The 19,780-nt window shown below is 56.2% G+C and overlaps 1 protein-coding gene across 6 annotated transcripts in view; it reads left to right on the top strand.

The window, feature by feature from the left end:
• The window catches only part of TNIP1 (TNFAIP3 interacting protein 1), a 39,782-nt gene that overhangs the window by 8,938 nt on the left and 11,064 nt on the right, over positions 1-19,780 (top strand). For 5 of the 6 annotated variants that reach the window (XM_045819114.1, XM_045819105.1, XM_045819121.1 and 2 more), the window contains exons 2-9: positions 5,977-6,148; positions 7,305-7,439; positions 8,687-8,772; positions 10,205-10,288; positions 12,155-12,346; positions 14,271-14,365; positions 15,913-16,033; positions 19,197-19,286. In XM_045819114.1, the coding sequence (XP_045675070.1) occupies positions 6,013-6,148; positions 7,305-7,439; positions 8,687-8,772; positions 10,205-10,288; positions 12,155-12,346; positions 14,271-14,365; positions 15,913-16,033; positions 19,197-19,286 (939 nt within the window). In that variant the 5' untranslated portion in view covers positions 5,977-6,012. The remainder of the gene's footprint in view (positions 1-5,976; positions 6,149-7,304; positions 7,440-8,686; positions 8,773-10,204; positions 10,289-12,154; positions 12,347-14,270; positions 14,366-15,912; positions 16,034-19,196; positions 19,287-19,780) is intronic. The other variant, XM_045819131.1, reaches the window with a different exon arrangement.

The raw sequence follows: 19,780 nt of genomic DNA on the forward strand, positions 1-19,780 counted from the left end.
GAGGGGATGGTGTTTGCCCTGGGGTACCGTGACCAGATGCCATGATTTCTGAGCCCCAGCTCCGCACATTCCGGTCCGCGCCAGCAGCCTCTTTATTGCTGGATTGGTGGCAAAGGCTTATTAAGACCCTGGGCCCTCACTGGCAAGGATGCCAGGGTGGGCTCCCTGAGGACACTCCGTCTGAAGTAGGTGCTGTGTCTTCGATGACAGTCATCAGGAGGGTACAACCTGCTCTTCGATGGGTGGGCCTGGGGCCACAGCGTCCCTGACCGTGAAATGTGTGGGAACAGATTCTTGCTTCTGGTTTGCTTTCATGATGCCGCTCTCCCTCTAATCCCTGGGGGGACTGAAGGCTGTTTCCATTCACAGCTGAAGGAAATGAGGTTCAGATGATTCTCAGTCTTGCATGAGTGTGTGTGGCCCTGTGGTCCGTGGGTTCCCCGTACCTGCATCTCCACTGGTTATGGCATCGAACCAGTGTCCCTGCGTAACGGCCATTTGAAGTTATCAGGCATTGGGTGGATGCCATGACCTAGCGTGCTGAGCCTGCAGAGGAACCTAGAAACTTGTTAAAAGAAGGAATAAATGGGGCGGGGGAAACTTGGCCCTTAAATCAGCTGGGCCCAGCTATGGGGCTGCCTCATCCTTGCACTAAGAACCCACTATGCACCAGGTACTTAGCCAAGTACTATACAGACATTATTGTTATTTTGGAAATTTTATTATAAAATGAATACATTTCTTGTTAAATAAACCAAATGATGAGGAAGTATGAAGTGAGAACTCCCTTCCAACTGTATACATGTGGTTTCATTTAATTTCTTTACCCTGATACCAGGTAGATTCTATTATTCCTAATTTGCAGATGAGGCAGCTGCAGCTTAGAAGAGGTGAGGGACTGGTCCAGTATCATGGCAGCCCACAGGCTAGACAGAGCTGGGACTAGGGCGAGACAAGCACAGGTGAGGCCCCAGGAGCAGCAGCCAGGAGGAGGACTCTCGCTCAGGGGGCGTGCTTGCTCCTCTACCCCTGCCCTAGCTCCGCCTAGGTTGGGTCCTTCCTTCCTGACGCCAAGGCCATGTTATCTCCAGTGTGCTGAGTCCCCTGTCTTTCCTCGGCTTTGCTGCAGGCTGCCAGGGCTTGGGTCCCAGTCAGTCCGCAGGCCAGGCTCCTCCTTGTGCACATAAGGGAACTAAGGTGCAGAGAGTGGACAGGCTCACCCACGGCCATGGGTAGCAGAGTAGACACCAGGACCCCCTGACTTTCTGTCCTGTGCCTTCCTGTCTGGAGACCCCTGTCCTTCACCTCTCTGTCACCTGCACCCATTAGCAATTCCTGGAAGCACTCGTCTCTGCTGGGGGAGGGGACCGTTGGCCACTGTGACTTCCCAACTCGCAGTATCAGAGATCTGCCCAGACTGTTCCCTCCTTCCCTCCGGGGCAGGGAGAGCTTCGCTCCCCCCAGGGCTATAGGGGCTGCTGGCGCCAGGGTGCGGCCAGGGCCCAGCAGCATCAGATGGGACTGATTAAGTTCCTCAGCAGGCCTCAGTTTCCTCATCTGTCCAGCAGACATCATTCAGTCCTGCCTTCCTCCTAAGGCTGTGTGACAGTCAGATGGAAAGACAGTGCTTGGAAAACTACGAGGTATTTTGCACATGTTACTGGTTATGTAAATGCCTATCATTTGGGGGTCTGGGAGCCCCTCTCCTGGTGACAGCACATGACAGTCTCAGGAGGGCTGAAGCATTTCAGGGCAGAAGCTGGGATGTAAATTTAATTCTGAATCTCACCTTTCCAAACCTCTTCTTTGTGGGTGGGGGCTGCGAGTTGGGCCCATGCCCCCGTTCCCGTAGCTGCCGCCTGTCACACTGCCACCCCCCCTCCTCTTTTTGGGCTGGTGGCTTCTTTGGTTTCAACAGACTCTCTTCTGTCTTCACACTCTGTGCCTGGCCTGTCTGTCTGGGCCCCTTTCTGCCCCCAAACCAGGCCTTTCTGGTTCCAGTGGGCACCCCAGCATCCCTCAGGGCTGGCTGTGGGAACGCCCCCACCCCCCCACCCCATACCCCCATCCTCCCCAGCCCCCAGCTGAGGTCTCGTTTTTTTGGAAGAAGGTCTGAGCTGGTTGCCTCTTCACCACCAGCTGCTCACCTGCTGATCTGTGGCTGCGGGAACCAGGCCCAGGTGGATACGGAGTCTAGGCTAGACTGTACAGGAATGTGGAGCGGGGCCTCTACTTTGCAGTGGGATCCCGGTGCTGGAGCAGGAACGGGGGTGGGGCACTGGGCAGGCTGGGGAGAGAGCGGGGGCCCTCTGGTTCCAGCTCCAGCCTGACTTTTGGGGACTTTGGTCCTTGTGCTCTGGTCCTGACTGGCGGCCTTCATACCATGAGAGAGAGTCAGAGGGCCCCAGGACCCTAGGTGCTGAGCTTCCTCCCACACTGACCCAGGCAAGGGGCGGGGGCTGTGACCAGAGCAGGTCAGCCTCAGGGGAGGGTGGTAACGCAGTCCCCCATCCAGAGAGTCCCTGGACACTGACCCAGGGGTGGTCTCGGCCTCGCTGGCCTGGAGGTTCCTGTGCAGCCCTGCCATCCTGGGAATGATCCCTGTCTCCAGGAAAGGTCACACAAACCGTGCTGAGCAGGAGGCGAGTTCCCGTCTGCCCGGCAGTCATCCTGGAACTGCTGACGACCATCTGGGCGTGAGGTCAGCAGGACGTGGAAATTCCCCATTTCTCTCTTTGTCTCTCTTTCCTCCAGAAGTCCAGGCCCTCCCTTGGGTGAATCCTCTGATCTCCAGGGAGGGTTTTCTCACGGTAGACAGTTCCGTCTTTTTTCCATCTGCCCACTGCCTGGCAGCCTGTTCTTTTCCCACTGAGGCTGGAGTTGGGGAGAACAGCGCTGCCTGCCCCCTCTTTTGCCTCCCTGAACCCCCTTTCCCATCAGCTCCCCGGTGCTGAGGGAGAGCCCTGAGTGTTGTGTGGTTTGGAGGATGTGGAGATGGGGTTTCAGTTCCTCTGTCCTGCATCCTGCTGTGTCTCCCGGTAACATCTGGGCACCTCTCAGGGCGCAGGGCTGTGCCAGCCCTGATTCCAGAAGTGTGTGGCCGGCCAGAGTGCCTCTGGTCAGCGGGTCACGGCCAGGCTCCTGGGGTGTGTGCACAGGGCCTCCCAGGAAGCGGGGGCAGGGTTAGGGGCTCCTCTGGTCCTGCCTCTTTCTGCTCTGAATCGAGATTTATCGAGGCCGTGTTTTGGACCACCCAGAAGATACTCTGGTAGACCAGATGGACTGTTCTCATGGAGCTTACCAGTCTATTGGGCAAGCCAGACATGAAGCAAAAATCATATACCCAAATGACCACGTCATGGCACCGGTCAGTTCCACTTGGGGTGGGTGTAGAGTGGTGGGCGGGATCCGGAACTCCCGTCCCCAGTTACCACCGAAGGTGGCTACGAGCCCCGTCCAGCTCTCAGTCTCCGCCGCCTGAACTGCATTCCGCTGTCAGCCACGGCCCACCTTCCAAGTGAAAAGCGAGACGTTCTCAAAGGCACAGGTGCTTGCAGCAGTCAGATGCGTCGGCCCACAGCAGCTGTGAGTGTTTGCCAGAGGGGGGAGCACCCAGCGAGGACCCTCCCCGCCCCCGCATCTGCCAGCATCTCGCTACCTTGCTGTAGGCCAGGCTCTGTGCCGAGGGCTCCGCCCACTCCGTCTCTTCGTTCAGTGAACAGGTCAGGGCTTTCTTCTGCCGCCTTCTGCTGTGTAGCACTGACCTTTCAAGTTCAAAACAAGGCCCCCTCCCCCACCCACTGAGCTGAGCGGGCGACTTTCGTGTTGGCGGGCAGGCAGCTGTCCTTTGCCTCCGTGGGGCCCAGCAGGGCGTGGGAGCCTTCCAAGTGTGTGTGCATCTCCTCTGTTCGTCAGTCTTTGGAGGAGGGGTCCCGCTCACCAGAACTTTGTTTGTGCACCTCTGGACAAAATCCTGCTTATTTCTTGTGCGTCAAGGCAAGGGAACTAGCCTAGAGGGCATCTAATAGCCCCGTGTCACCCTACAAACTGGCTTGGACTCCTCTGCCTGCATCTTGTGGGGGCAGTTGTACGAGGTGGCAGGGGGTTAACCCAGCTTTCTTAGGCAGAGTGGGATTCCCATCTTTGCTGTCACCTGTTGGCCAGGTAACCCTCACCTCACTAAGCCTCCCTTATGAGACGAAGACAGTGGCGTGTGTATTTTAGGGCGGTTGTGTGGCTGACCTGAGGTAATGGACCTGAAGCGTTTAAAGTGAGTGCCTGGCAAGTAGATGATTCATTCATGAATGGTGGCCGTTATTATTAGTCCTTTTTCACTTTTTTCTATCGGGGAGCATTGTGTGGGCGCGCAAAGGGCCGTTGGGGATTCCTGACTGAAAGAGTTTTTGCCCTGGGGGTGGTGATCTTTGGCGGGAGGTTTCGGGGCCCCAAGTCCTTATGAGGTCTGGTGGAACTCTTTTGTGTTGGGGAAGCTCTTTGTGGTGCTGGTGGCTGAATGGGTTTTTCAGCCTCCGCGCCTTTGCACTTACTGCTCTGTCTTCCTGGACTAGTCTTCCCCCGATGTCTGTGTGGCTGGTTCCCTCCCCTCCCGTCGGGTCTTTGCTGAAATAACTCTCCGTGAGGCCTTGCCCGACAGTTCCATTTACGATTGAAGTCCCTGCCACATGCTTTCCTGTTTAATTTTTGTCCATAGTCATTTTCTTTTTTTTAAAAGATTTTGTTTATTTTTAGGCAGAGGGGAAGGGTGGGAGAGAGGGAGAGAAACATCAGTGTGTGGTCACCTCTTGTGTGCCCCCTATTGGGGACCTGGCCCCCAACCCAGGCATGTGTCCTGACTGGGAATCGAACCAATGACCCTTTGGTTCACAGGCCTGCACTCAATCCATTGAGCCACAGCCAGGGCTCCGTATCCATTTTCATCACCCCTAATACTATGTCTGACTGTCTGTGTCTGTCTGTCTGTCTGTCTATCTATCATCCCTACCACTAGAATGTAAGCTCCATGAGGGATTTTTGTCTGTTTTATTGGCTGGTAACTTCCCAGCACCCAAACTCATGTCCAGCACAGAGTAGGTGCTCAATGAAAAAATTGTTGAATGAATGAACGAACGCAAAAAAGAAGTTTCTCTATACTAAGCCATAGAACTAGGATTCTGAAATCACTTTGCTGAGTGGTTTCAACTGAAAGAAAGCAGATGAAATTTAACAGATTAATGCAAAACACTTACTGTGTAAGCAGAGAGGGGTTTGGTGGAAAATCCATCTGTTCATTAGAACCAGAAGGGACAGACCATACTTGGTGTGAGGCTGAAGGAGGAGGCTGCCAGTATTAATTAGTTTATTAAATAATGGTCAGGGTTTTTTCTTATTCTTTATAAAAAAGATGACGTGCGCGTGTAAGTGGAACTTTGGATTGTATTGACTTGCTTATCCCTTAGGGCATAAGCATTTCACTTTAAAGATCACTGATTCAGTGTAAGACTTTCATTTCCCCTCCTCCGAGGGGAAGGGACTGCCCGCGATTGCACAGCGAGTTAATGGTCAGGCCACTGGCTTGTGCAGTACGTGTTTGTGGGGTACTCATTGCCTAGCTGGTGCTGTGTCGGGTGCTGGGGATGCTGTGATGCGGGGTCCCTGTCCTCGACCCCACGGACAGGACATGAACTCAAGTGTTTCGACTCCAAGTCCCGCACTTTCTTGTACCCCATCCGTGTTGCACCTCACAGTTGGTTGCTTTTCCAAATGAGCCAGCCGTGCAGTAAGCTGCTGAAAGAAACTGATGCCATTCTTAGGTTGCATTAATAGAGGCAGAGCATCCAGATCAAAGAAGGTGACTGTCCTGTGCTGCGGTACTGTGGCCAGAGGAGTGCCGTGTTCTCTTCTGGGCTATGGGACCTGCCTTCTGGGGCCCCTCAGTGGTCTGGCCAGCCCCCTGATCTCCTGCTGTTGTCCTTACAGCCAGGCGGGCACCACGGCAGGGGCTGAGCCACCCTCATGGAAGGGAGAGGACCTTACCGGATCTACGACCCTGGGGGCGGCGTGCCTCCAGGAGAGGCGTCTGCAGCTTTTGAGCGCCTAGTGGAGGAGAATTCCCGACTAAAGGAAAAAATGCAAGGGATAAAGATGTTAGGTAAAGCAGACCCTGCACTCTGCCCGCAAGCCTCCTCCCTGTAGCCCGCGCCGCCCGCTGGCATGTGCCCCCATCCACGTCCCCCTCTGTCCTTCCTGGCCCTGTGCTGGCTCCTGCCCCCCAGCTGTGTCTTCAGGCACCTCTGTAGAATGGTGGCAGCGTTCCCAGCCCTGAGTCCCCAGCACCCCGGAACCATGAGGACAGGACTCAGAACACCTTGAGGGGCTGAGGAGGAGGTGTGGGGCCAGGAGTAGGGAGCTGGAAGGCCCATTTTGTGGATGTGGAAACAGAGCGGCCTTGTCTCCCAGAAGCCCCAGAGAGAGGGAGAACTGATATCTCCAGGGCAACCGGGGTTCAGTCCCGCCGGAGCAGGGCCGGAGCAGGGCCCTTGATCTGTTTTGTGCTCGAACTGTCCCCACCGCCCAGAGCAGCCCCACCTGCACCGCATAGTTGAGTCTTCCCTGTCCGTCAGCACCAGCTCCGATGCCGCCGTCTCCTCCTTGAGAGACACCCGTTTGTTTCCCTGTGCAGAGGGGTCTCTCTTTTCTCCACACTCCTAAGACTCTTCCTTTGCCTTGCTGCCACCTTCTCCAGTCTTAGGCTTTGGGGGCGAGCTCAGTTCCCCAATTTTCCAAATGCTTTCTTCTTGCATCGCAGACTGCTGCTTGGAATGGCAGATTGGGGGAAAAGGAGTGGAACCGCCCCTTCTCCACTTGTGGGGGAAGGAAAGCTGAGGCCCAGAGGGGTTGGTGTTAATGAGGGTCTCGTCCCTTCAGACTGGCCCTGACTGTGGGTGCAGGCTGAGGGTGGCCCCTGGGCCCTGATGGTGGGTTTCAGAGAGCCCTGGATTTCTGTGGAGTCCCGGCCAACTGCGGGGGGGAATGAGGCAGCAAGAGGGTGCCCGGGGCCAGGAGTTTGTTCTAGATTCCCCTCCACTCCTTCTTCCCTGATCGCAGGGCCCTCTTCCTTACCGGCCTGTTTCTGGTTGTGGGCTGGAATGACGTATGTCCCAGTTGACCTACAAGACAATGGTGGGAGTCAGGTCCAGGGCCTGGAGTGTCAAAAGCCAGGCCACAGCAGGCTCAGTGGCGTGGGGTGGGGAGAACCTGCGCACAGAGCTAACTCCTCTCGCTCCTCCTCTCCCCGTTCTTTCTAGGGGAACTTCTGGAGGAGTCCCAGATGGAAGCGTCCCGGCTGCGGCAGAAGGCAGAGGAGCTGGTCAAGGACAATGAGCCGCTCCCCCCGCTGTCTCCCACATTGGCCTCCTTTGACCACCTGCCCGAGCTCACAGGTCCAAGGGGACCCCGGGGTGTCCTCGCCCTTTCCCTGCACTCCCAACTCCCTGAACCCTCAGCAGGGGACTGCCTTCTTGTTCAGAAGCCCACATCTCCTTCATTTGCCCTTGGGCCGCAGGCCCTGCCCCCAGTCATGCTTGGGGTGAGATGTCAGAATGTTCTTGTCCCCAAATGGCTGGTGACTCAGCATTCTGGAGACCCTGGCAGACACTAGTTATGGACCATAGCAATCCCCTGGACCCGGGATGTGACCTCAGCATCTTTATCAGCCTATTTAGTTAGCAGATGTTTAATGAGCAGCTACTGTGTGCCAGGCAGAGCGCTCTAGGCATCTACTTAGAGTCCCTCGGGGTTGGCATAGGAGTCGAAGGTTCTCTGGCCTGGCCCCCCTCCTTCCATTTTACAGCTGGGGAAGCTGAGGCCCATGGGAGAATCTGGACTTGCCTCTTATCCTCCCACAGTGTATTTCAGGTGTAAGGGCACATGTGCTACCCGCTAGTGGCAAGTGCCGACAGTGACTAAAGGTTACAGTCCTCTGGTGTGTCTCTGAGTCCAGGGCAGGGCCTGGGGCTCTGGGGAGAGGTCGCACACATGGGGCTTGGCGGGGGGCCTCCTGCTGCAGCCCCGCCCGCATACTCGGCCCAGGCCAGCGTGCCAGCCTTCCACCTGGCTGGTGGTCACGTCAGCTGAATGCACAAGTGGAGGAAAGTGATGACCTCGGGGTCCAGTCGGTGGGCGTATCCAGCCTCCGCTTCTCCCTTCGGCCATGTTGTCTGAGCCCCGGCTTGGCACCAGATCCATCTCTGGGTGAGGTGTGCAGCCGCCCTCCAGGGGCTCCCTGTGACAAGAGCCGCAGGGGGTCCGGGAGGGACAGCCAAGTGTGAGTCCTGGATTTTCAGTCTCTGGCTGTGTGTCTGAGGGCCAGTTGGTGACTTTTCTAGGCCTTGGTTTCCTCACCTTTAAACTGGGAACTCAGAGCTGCCGTGAGGATTGGCTGAGATAATACAATAACACTTCGCTGAGTGTAAACCGTCCTCCCTGTCATCACTGAGGCAGGTCCCGGGTAGCAAGGAGCAGTGGCCAGCAAGTCCAGGGACGATGGTCTCTCTGCCCAGGTTCTGTTCCCGTGGTTCCAGGGCTGGTCGTTACCCCAGGCTCCCTGGCCCCGGTGGGAATACCTCCCAGATGTCTCCCGGGCTCCTCCCCTCCCCTGCTGCTCATTTACGTTCTCTCAATTCTCTAGGAAAAGATGCGAATGTCCCAGCACCCCCTACCAGCCCTGCACACCCCAGTGACAAGCCAGAGCCCGTCCAGAAACCTCCGTCCAGTGTAAGTTGCATCTGGTGTCCTGGCCGAAAGTTGCCTGGGCTTCAAGGTCGCTTTGACACATACAAGGGCATGACCAGAGAGGGTTGGGGTCTGGAAGCCCAGAGTCCGACTTGCTGGCAGATGTTGGGCAAGCCAGTCTCAGCCTCTCTGGGGTGTGGTTTCCCCACGTTTAAATGAAGGTCACAGTTAAAATCACCAGGGAGACCCTGGTGCACACAAGCAGTCCTTCCAGCACACCAAGCTGCGTGATGTGGAGTGTGTACTGGCCAGCGTGAGGAAAATGGGTGGGCGTGACGGCGAGCCCACCTCCCGCGGGGGTTCAGAAACTGTCTGGCACGGGTTTGCCTTGAGAAATTGCACTTGGTGTCCTGGGGTCGGAAGGGACTCAGGGATTGTGTCACTTGGCATTGTCACCCTATGGATCAGGTTCAGAGTGAGAGGAGCACTTTCCCAGGTCAGGGAGACAGCAGAGGAAGGATAGAAGTGAAGGGAGATTTTTTTAGGGCACGGCCAAGATTCAGAGCTGGCTTCCTGGTGGCCGTGAGGCTCAGCAAAAGCTTCAAGCGGAGATCCTCCTGGCCATGCTCACCCCCCTGCCCTTTCCGAGGGGAGGCCAACATCGCCTTCATAGTCCAGGGGCGGCACCGGGGCTTTTCCCTGTTCGCTGTCACACTCCGGGGTGCCACAGCAACTCCAGAGCCAGTCGCTGGTTCCCAGGGACCATCGGCCCATCTGGTAACGAGTGCATTCTGCTTGGAGTGGCTGAGAAATGAGAAAAAGACCGGGAACCCTGGACCATCCTGGTTTTGGATGAATCCTGCAAATACCCACATTAGTTGACACATCTTTGGGATTTATCCCAAGTGGGTTTGGCAAGGTTGGTGCAGGACCACTTGACAGTGGCCACACTGACCACATCTGTGTTCTCCAGGTGACCAGTTGGGGGCGCCAGGGCCTGGGAGACAGCTCTGGTGCCGCAGCAGGAATGTGGGCTTTGCAGGCCTTGGGTTCAGTCCCTACTTTCTGCACTGAGTGCCCTCAGTTTCCTCGTCTAGTCAAGGGGTTGTAACCCTGTCACTGTACTGGAGCTCCTGAAAATATTTTAAAAGCGCAAATTAAAAAAAAAGAAGGCCCTAGAGTCTAGTGGTTTAAGATCATCTGGCCCAGTCTCCCTGTGTCACAGAGGGGAGGCGAGCTCACAGGGGGTGGGCTGTGGGCAGACTTGTTGGGAACCCTGCTTCGAGGTTCCGGTGAACTGGGGTGTGATGGCCGGGGAGCCCAGCTCCACACACGGGCTGCCCAGCTGACCTGGATGTGGGAAGAGATTTTGTCCCTCCATCTCTGCCCTGCCCTGTTGCTCTCAGCTGTGGGTTCCCACACAAGGGGCGAGGGGTCCTTCTCCCAGGCAGCCCCTAACTCCCTTTCTGCACAGGGCACCTCGTCCGAATTTGAAGTGGTCCCTGCCGAGGAGCAGAGCTCTCCCCCGCAGAGCAGCGGCCGCACCAGAAACACAGTGGTGAGTGGATGGCAGATCCCTGGGCGTATCCCATGTCTCCTCTCTGTTTCAGTCACCTGCCCTGGGCGAGAGGCACACGGCCCGCTCAGGTCCCTGGGGCACTCTGGGGTCACTTGGGGATACATGGGGGGCCCGAGCAGGGGATGCTTCTCACTCGCCTATGCAAATCCCTTGCTGGTGACTTCCCCTACTTGGGTCACACAGTTGCCCGATCATTGTGAAAGCCTGGGCACATCCCCAGCCCCGCCGGCTTTCTCTGAATTCCGGGCACCTCCGTGCACTATGACTCAGCCTCGGGGCCGGTGGGCTTCCGCCCGGGTGGGAGACCAAGGGTCAGGGAGGCCCAGAGCAGCGTGTGGCAGGTGATTTACCTTTTGTGCAGGCTATTAGAATGGTCCAGTGTTTTGTCTCCTCAAAACTTCTGTCCTCTTGTCCTGTTTTGTCCCTGAGGGCTCTCTCTGAGAAGCTGGCACAGACAGCAAGGACCTCCTGCTCAGAAAGTATTTGCTCTATGACCTTGGACCTGTAACTTCATCTCACTAATAAGTTCCTCCTTAGCCCCACCATGTGCCTAGTCTGTGCTGAGCAAAGAAAAGATGGCCGCCCTGCCCTCCCAGGCACGTGTAGGCTAATTGGACAGATTAGAGGATGAAGCGATTCTCAAGCCTGAAATAGAGCAGCATTCGCCACCTGCAGTCCTCTGTGAGGAGGGGCAGTAGGGGCGAATGCAGAATCGGAGGAGTAGTGCTCTCTCCCATTAGAACAAGGTGCTAGCGGTATTCCACAGGCATTCACTGAACTTCAAGAAGCTTAAGTTCCAGTCCTGGCTCTGCCACTGACCCACTGGGTGACTCTGGGCAAGTTCCTTACCCCCATACCCTGGTTTCCCAGACCGGACCCTGAGGCTCCCCGTAGCCCCCCTGAAACTTCCATACATGTTCAGGGCCGGGGGTGCTGCTAGAGGAGCTGAAAGTGGGCAGGGCGAGGGAGGATGAGCACAGGGACACGGGGGGCAAAGCCTGAGAAGGTGAGGGGCCTCCACCAGAGGACGGTGGGGTCTCAGGTGGTGGCCGGGGAGCTGTGCTTGCGGTGGTGAGCTGTAAGGTGCCACTGTGGACCTGCAGGTGCGGTGTTGGCACACTGAGGTGCTGTCTCTGGAAGAGTTGTTTTAGGCACAGGAGCGATGGAGAGAGATTGACTGATTATTGAAATTGGACTGTCTTGCCCACGGTGTGCTTCTTGCTTATATAGTCTACTGGATTGGGAGTCTTTGAAATATCTAGAGCTGTGATTCTTAACCTGTCTTGAGTCTTGGGTCCTCTGAGAAGCTGTTGAATGCTTGGGCCGTTTCCCAGAAGACACATGTATAGATGTAAAAGTCAGGCAGTTCCGGTCTCTGTGTGGCCCCCTGGTCAGGACTCCCTGAGCCCAAGAGGCAGGACTGTATCTAGAGTGAGACCCCTTTCGTGGGCTTGCTGCTGCCACTTACCGGCTCGCCCTCCTGAGAACCCTGAGAGACAGAGAAGGGGACAGGGTGTGTGTCCTCTCGGTAGAGGAGGCTTCTGAGGCCCCACGATGCGTGATCCGCCCTCAGGCACTCAGCGAGGCCCACTCGTGGGAGGAGGGTGTGGGAGGAGGGAGAATGGCTCCACTGCTGGCGAGCCAGCTGGTGGCCTGGGAGCCCCGGGTCCTGCCCTGTGAGTCAGCCCCAGACAGGGAACCTGTGTAACTGGAGAATTTCCCTGGGCCGAGCTGGGATCAGAGGGGGAAACTGAGTCATGAGGAATCGGGAAGCAGAGGGAGAATGGCCAGCGACACCTGCTCAGCCTCTGCTAAAGTATGGTGCTTGCCCCCTCCCCCCACCAGGAGCTGGGCCCCCTGCCCCATGAGGACAGCAACCTGATGCTGCACCTGCAGCGCCTGGAGACCACCCTGAGCGTGTGCGCAGAGGAGCCAGACCACAGCCAGCTCTTCACACACCTGGGCCGCATGGCCCTTGAGTTCAACCGGCTGGCCTCCAAGGTGCACAAGAATGAGCAGCGCACCTCCATCTTGCAGGTGAGGCCGGCTGGGGAGGGTCCCCGGGACGGGCCAGTGTGCTTCCTTCTCCACCTCTTCCCGCTCTTCTTGGGAACCCCGGGTGCCCTGGGGACTTCCGAGAGTGACGCTGACGTTGGGGGCCGATTTTGGGCCTCTTGTTTGGGGTGGGGAGCAGGGTAAGGAAGTTGTGGGGAGGAACGAGGAAGAGGAAGGAAATTGGGAAATCGGGGTTGGCAGTGCATATTTCATGGTCAGGGTACCCTCAGGCCGGGGATGTGGGCAGGTGGCAAAGGCCCCGCCTGGTTTTCTGCAGATCGGTGGGGAGAGGGAGGGAGCAAAGGCATTATTCCCACTTCACCGGTGGGGACGCAGCCTTTGAGAGGTGATTTTTTTTTTTTTTTTTTTTTTTTTGGCCTAATGTTGCCCAGCTGGTAGATGGTGCACTTGGGATTTCAACGTCAGTCTGTCGTATTCCAAAGCCCTCGAGAGGGAGTCCTGTCAACCTCTGCTATTTTTTGTATCAGGCCTCTCTGTTGGTTTCCTTCTTAGCTCTTGCTAGAGTTTATAGTAATTTTATTTTATTAGGTGGTTTGTTTACTTTGTGGGTTTTTTCCTTGCACTTCCCTCTAGACTGTAAGCCTCACAAGAGAGGCAGGTACCTTGTCTGTCATAGTCGTCAGTGTATCCCAGTGCCTGGCACTTAATAGGTGCTTAATGCACATTTGGTGAACGGATGAATGGATGAATGAACAAACAAACTAACGAACTCACAGGTGAGCTCTCAGCCCCTTTTACGGGACGCGATGACGTTTGTGACGACCTTTCTCCATCAGCTGCGTCGTGCCCTGGGGCATTTTCCCAGAAACTTGGAAGAAACAGCCCTCTAGCCTAGAAGGGTGGACGACACGTGAGGCCACGTCCTGAACTTCCCTCAGTGGCCAGGAGCAGGACATTCTGTTCCCTGGAGGCCCCGCCCAGGGCTGTGGCATGCTGGGTATCTGCCCCACCTGTGGGTAGAGGCGCATTCCTCCAGTTCCTCTTCATTCATTCGTTGACTTGTTTCTTGGTTTACTCGACAGACATTGTCCAGGCCGGGTATGGTACAAGGCCTCTGCTGGCAGTGGGAGCAGTTATAGTAGTTTTCTCTTCCCTTCGCCTTGGACCCCTCCTATCTGACCACCCCCGGGTTCAGGCTTCAGTGCCTTCCCAGGTCTCTCCTGCGAACCAAACTGCTCTGAAATCCCTTCGGAGAACATAAAAGTTTTCTCTCGTTCCACATGGCAGGGAATGCCTTGTTTCTGCTCCACATTTAGTTTAGTGGCCCACTTATCTCATGGCCTTTAGAATGTGAGGCAGCCACAGGTACTGGGGAGAAGAGGCCGGAAGGGCACATGCCTTGCACTTGACATTCCTTGGCCAGAACTAGTCACGTGGTTGCATTGAGCCCTGGGGAAATGGAAGTGGAAGGGAACAGGTGGACCATCTGGTAAATTTCAGAGTCTCTGCCCCCTGCCCAGCTCATGGCCATTAACTGCCTTCTCTGCTCTTACAGGGCGTTTGGGGGAGGAAGGGGGGCAGGGAAAGAGACTAGGTGAGGGCCTGCCAGATGGAGTTTAATCCCCTTGGTGGTTCTTAACAGCTGTGCAACCTCATGCAAATTAGTTCACCTGCATTGGCCCACTTTGAAAACAGAGATGAATTATGTAGTAGCTTTGGGGACGCTGTGAGACTCCGATGACACAGTGAGTGAAAGAGCACCCAGTCACGTAGCTGGCTCGGTTAGGTGCTCACTGAGTATTTGTTGAAAGATTGAGAACTCAGTAATGACACGGTGCAGCACCATCACTGTGGTTGTAGCCCCTGTCCTGTCCTCCAGCATCAACCTGCACTAGGGGTGCACCCCTTCCCTTCCCTCGCCCTCATCTGTCCCTCTGCCCTGCAGACCCTGTGTGAGCAGCTCCGGAAGGAGAATGAGGCTCTGAAGGCCAAACTGGACAAGGGCCTAGAACAGCGGGACCAGGCTGCTGAGAGGCTGCGGTAGGTCCAGGCTCCCAGAGCCGGGGTGAGGAGTGGGATGGCCAGGAGGAGGCGGTGGTGCATGGCACTGATTTCCTTGCTGAGGGCTCTGGGGCCTGTGCCCATGGCCCTGCTTTGGATGCCTCTTGGTTCTTCTCCTTGGGTACCTTGGGGAGTGTCTGTTTATAAAGTGTCTTGAGAACTTCAGAAGCAGGTCTGTGCAGATTGCACTTCTTCCTTGGGAACTTGCCCCTAAGCTAACAGCTGCTGGTTAGCTGTAGGAGAGAGGGCTGGGGACTTTGCTCCCCCTTCTGGTCATCATTCTGTTCTGCAGTTGTCCTGAGAACAGTCAGGGCTTAGTGAGTCCCAGACCTGATCATGCATCGGGGTCACCGAGGGTCAGGAAGGCATACAGGTGTACACTCCCACCCTCCCTGCTCTGCCAAGATTCTGAGCCCATGGGTCTGAGGCAAGATCTAGGCATCTGCATTTTCCAGAGGGCCTTTGGAAAGGTTTTTGCTGTGAGCCGGCCCAGGATCACATTTGAGAAGCACAGATCTTGACCGTCAGAACTCGGAGGGCCCTTTGAGGTCATGCGGGCTAAACCGTGACCTCGCTGTGTGGAGGGAGACTGAGTCTCAGAGACAGGTGCGTGAGGTCCAGGTGGAGTAATGAGCAACTACTGAGCCTCTGTCCACTTTTAATCTGCATGCATTTATTTATTTCTAAGCAGTTGGAGTCTTGTAGCTATAAGGACTCCATCCATGGACCCAAAAACCCGGGCTGGAGGAAAGACTCATGACTAGAGGGCAAGAGTCAGGACCCCGCTGTGTGACCTGGGGAAAGCCACTTTACCTCTCTGTTTCTCTGTTGTCACGTGGAAACCCAGCTGACAAATAGAACTTAAACACTTTCCACATTCCAGTCACACCTGAAATCTGTGTCACCACTTTCATTACATCCTGTATCACCTATCTTATTATTTACTTAAGAATTTACTTTAATTCGAACCATGTTTTTTGACTTAAAATTGTTACGAGGAAAGCTTTCATTAGACTAAGTAGAAGACTGCGTTACCTCTCATAAATAAACTATAACTCCAGCAATAAATGCAGTGAAACGGGAGGGTGTTCATAATTCTGGCAAAGTACGTTGCCCACTGAAGGCTCTGAGCTGGAGATTGGGGAGTGCTGGAGAGGTGCTTAGCACCTACTAACTGCGACTTTCCCTTCCTGTACATGGGAGGTTCAAACACAAGTGGAAAAGATGTCCTTTCCTCACCAGAGTGTGGCCCAGGGTTATTCAATGCAGGTTAGGTTGTGTCCTGAAGATCTTCTGTGTACAGGCATCCCAGCGTTGGGGAAACCCTGCTGCTGATTGGCGACTTCTAGGGAGGCCCACAGATTGCCCCCACGTGGCTTAAGGATGTCCTTTTTGGTTCCAGCTGAGGGAGGTTTCAGGGCTCCCCCCGGTCCTTTCACCCCAGGATTCAGATGAGTAGTAGGTCCGAGGCCCCTGGCCTCCCCAACCCAGGGCCAGCACGTGACCTCTGTTTGCCTTCGACCCAGGGAGGAGAACATGGAGCTCAAGAAGTTGCTGATGAGCGGCGGCAAAGAGGATGCCTGCGGGCAGCTGGGCTCACCCAAGGTGGAAGGCACGGGCAAGAAGGGAGTAGCCGGACAGCCACAGGTACGTGGTCGGAAACTCCTTCCATGCGTCCCCGGGGCCAGTGCCTAGCCCCTGTGGCTGCCTGCGGTGGCAGTGAGCTCACTGCCTCCTGCTGCAGCCGGCGCCTCTGCTCGGAGGTTCTGGTTGTCGGATGGCTTTCCCTTGGCTCCACCCGATAGTCCACCCACTGGAGCTTCCACTGCTCAGCCCACACTCTGCCTTCAGCCACATGGAGCATCTGTTCCCCGTGACACACTCAGGCTGCCTGCCACCACCGTGACTCTGTGCCCCCTCACAAGCCCTGTGTTCTCCAGGCTGAAGAGCTCTAGTTCCTGCAGCCATTGCTTGTAGAAGGTGGCAGCGAGTCCTTTGCTCGGTGTGAGCACATTCCCTAAACATATCCTAGTGTGTCAAGGTCGCTCTCACTGGGTGGCTCCCAAACGTCAGTTTAACCTCTCCGATATTTTGGGCGGAATTAGGGTGTTTGTTAGCCCCCTGCAAGCCTCTCAGGGGACTCTGCTAAGTTCCTGTGACTTTGTCCTGGAGCTTCCGACCTGGAGAGAGGAGGGCGTGGCCTGGTAATGCCACCAGGCCAGCCCACTTGCCCCCTGCTCGAGCCCTGGCTCACACCCCCCTTCTCTTGGCCTGGCCCACACCCCCTGCTCGCGCCCTGGCTCACACCCAGTCCCTGAGCAGAAGCTGGCTCTCCCTTTTCTTGCTTGGCTGTGCCTTTCCCGTGGTTACAGTACAGGACTTGGTGTCTTTAACAAGACCCACACCTATGTGACAGTTGTAATCATCCTAATAACTTAATTACTTGTTACTGAAGAGTTTACCCAAGGCTGGTAAATCCATTGTCCGATTTGGACCTCTTCTCCACCTGTAAGGTAGGAAGGCCAGGGCTGTTGCTCCAGGACCCAGCCATGCCAGGAGGCTGGAAGGGGTGACCTCGTGCCATCCTGCACCACTTGCTGTCTGGCAGACCTGGGTCCAGCAGGGAACCGTGCTGAGAAGCCGCCTTCTGAATCCTGTCCAAGGAGCCCCTCTCTGCTTCCGCTTACCCCTCACGCCAGAGCCTGCCTCGTCTGCCCTCTTGTGGACTTGGGGACTCCCCTGCTCTCCCCTGGGTTCTTGGGGTTCTGTGGGCAGGTCCCTCCGTTTTTCCAAAGCCCTTTAATACCACTTTGTCACACTTGACTCCTTGGAAAGGCCAGATGTTCTTACTGCCCTGCCCAGAGGACGGTCCCGTGGGAGGCAGGCCCGTGGTGGCGCCTGTGCCCGAGTCGCACGTGGGTGGAATGCCACCGCCGCCCTGAACGAGCTACATGCGCTCGCTGGCCTTGGTCTCCCCCTCTGCATAATGGAGACACTAAGCTGAGCCAGAGGGTTTGGGGATGATGTGACGCTGGATAGTGGGGTTAGTGCCTGGCCCGTGGTCAGCCGTCAGCACTAGCTGTTGCTTTTAGTGGCAGATTTGGTGCCAGCAGCCAGGCAGTCTGAGTCCTCTTTTCTCTGTGGAGCTTAAGAGTGTGCCCTGTGGGAGCCCGGCACCGCCTTTTCCTCCTTCCCCAGTAATGTTACGCACAGTGCCCACTCCGGGAGGGCCCCCCCAGCCTGCTCCCTGCACCCCTGTTCTGTGGCGTGCCTACAGCCCTTAGCCTGCAGTAGGCACTTGAGCCCCCCGAGTTCTGCCCTCAGTGCTCACGCCACAGCTTCAAGTCCACACAGCCACGGCTCAGTGACCAGAACTAGAAAACAACTGCCGGCCCTGGTAACTAAACTGCCGACTTTGCAGGTCTCACTGGTTTCCCGTTCGTGTTTTCCTGTGCCCAGATCCACTCCAGGTCCCACGTTTCGTCTCGCTGTCACTGCCCTCCAGTCTCCCCACTCTGTGTCAGGTCCCAGCGGCCCCTCGACTCTCATGAGCTTGGCACTTTGGGGTTCCCCGGCCAGGTGTTTGTAGAATGCCCCTCCATTTGTGTTCACTTGGATGTGTTCTCGAGATCGGGCTGTAGTAAGGGGCTTGGGCTGGAGCCCACGGGAGTGACCGTGAGCCCTTCCCAGTGTGCCGTGTCAAGGCTGTGAGAGGCGGTGTGTCTTGCCACTTCCAGCCTGGATCGCGGGGCTGAGGGGTGGCTGGCGGGTTTCTCTCTACAGAGTGGCATGTTTTCTCTTTGTGATGAGTACTTGTTCTCGAGGAGAGACTCCGAGGCTGTGCACCCGGCCCGCCTCTCCTCGCACGTTCGCTCACTGACTGCGGTGCGCAGCGGGGCTTCCCGCTGCAGTGATGGTGGTCCCTGTAGTGTTATGATGGCAGTTCTGTTTCCCTCCTGCCTTCTGCAGCCACCAGCTGGAATTCTTCCTCAAGGAAAGTGGTCCCTTCCCCCTGCTGAGTGATTCAGCTCGCTCTTTCTAGCAGTGTGGACTCAGGAACATTTATTGTGCTCCTTGGGTTATAATCCAGTACTGCTGAGGTTTGTTTTCTTGTTCTCCTTGTTCCAGCTTCACTGTAGGAAGCTCTTTCATGTTGTCTCCTGTGCCCATCTGACATGCCAGTGTTGTTGTTATTATTAAGCAGTTGCTTACTTGCTGGCACCATAAGATGCTCCAAACCCATTCCCTGCCCCAGCCCTGGAATTGGCCACTCGTCCACGCAGTTCTGTCCCTTTTTTGTCGGAGAACGGTGTTGAGCAGCCAGGCTCCGGGCCCTCGGTGTGCTCGTTGCCGCTGGAGGGTCACTGCCTTAGGCCCCCTCGGGGGTCAGGGCCAGGAAACGTGTGTACACACACTAACCACAAATATAGGCATCTTCATTTTTGTGTCTTTCTAAAAGCATTTTTAAATAATCATTTTATGAGACATTTAAAAACATCACTCTTGCCTCCCAGGCCAGAGGATTGTTGGCTGATGGAGGGTGGGGGGAGGAGGCACTACTCGGAGAGGCTGCTGGGAGGCAGGGGGGAGGTGGGCAGGGAGGAGGACCTGGGAGCCACTGTGGGTCCGGGAGGGTGGATAATGTTCTCTTCCCCAAGGGGACTGAGTCCTGGCGGGTTGTGTAGCAGTGTCCTGGTGGGTGGGAGGGTAGAACGGTGGCAGACGAGGTCAGGGGCCCTGGAGGAGCTCCGAGTGGCGAGAGAAGAGTTATTTGAGGCTTTGTTAAAGGCCCCTCTCTGTTTCTCCCCAGGCTGGTGTGGCAGCAGGCAAGATCCCAGAGGTGGGAGCCTTGGGTGCAGCTGAGAAGAAGGTGAAGATGCTGGAGCAGCAGCGCACAGAGGTAGGTGGCCTCCTGGGACCCACAGGACAAAGGCCCTCCCTTGGCTCTGCCATGGTGACCACTGAACCGTCTGCTCATGGGAGAGACTGGCTGTCTTATCCTGGACTCTTGTCTCTTGGATCAGCCCCCTTGCCCACAAGGGTCACTGTGAAGAGGTGGCATTTGTGGCACAGCCCAGAATTGTTGACAGGGGAGGGACGGTGTAGGAAGGCTGAACCCGGATGGTAAGAAGAGGCTGTGATAAGGTAGGTGAGTGTCAGCCTCAGCAGTGGGGAGCCTGGAGTTCATCTGTCACCACACGGCTGGTTTAGGCAGGGACTGTCACAGCAGGAGAGATCCCATGCCTTCTTGTGACACTGCTTCCAACCAGCCGAGAGTCATTCCCTTGAGGCGTTCCCTTGCGTCTCATGTGCGCTCCTCCGTCTCCCACCCCTGGGCCGTGCTTCCAGGCGGAGCCCAGTCCTCCCTGTCCTCTTAGCCTCCTCTCCATGGAG

Source organism: Phyllostomus hastatus, unplaced genomic scaffold (assembly GCF_019186645.2).
Source record: "Phyllostomus hastatus isolate PE091 unplaced genomic scaffold, TTU_PhHast_1.1 phas_contig_150, whole genome shotgun sequence".
NCBI lineage: Eukaryota > Metazoa > Chordata > Mammalia > Chiroptera > Phyllostomidae > Phyllostomus > Phyllostomus hastatus.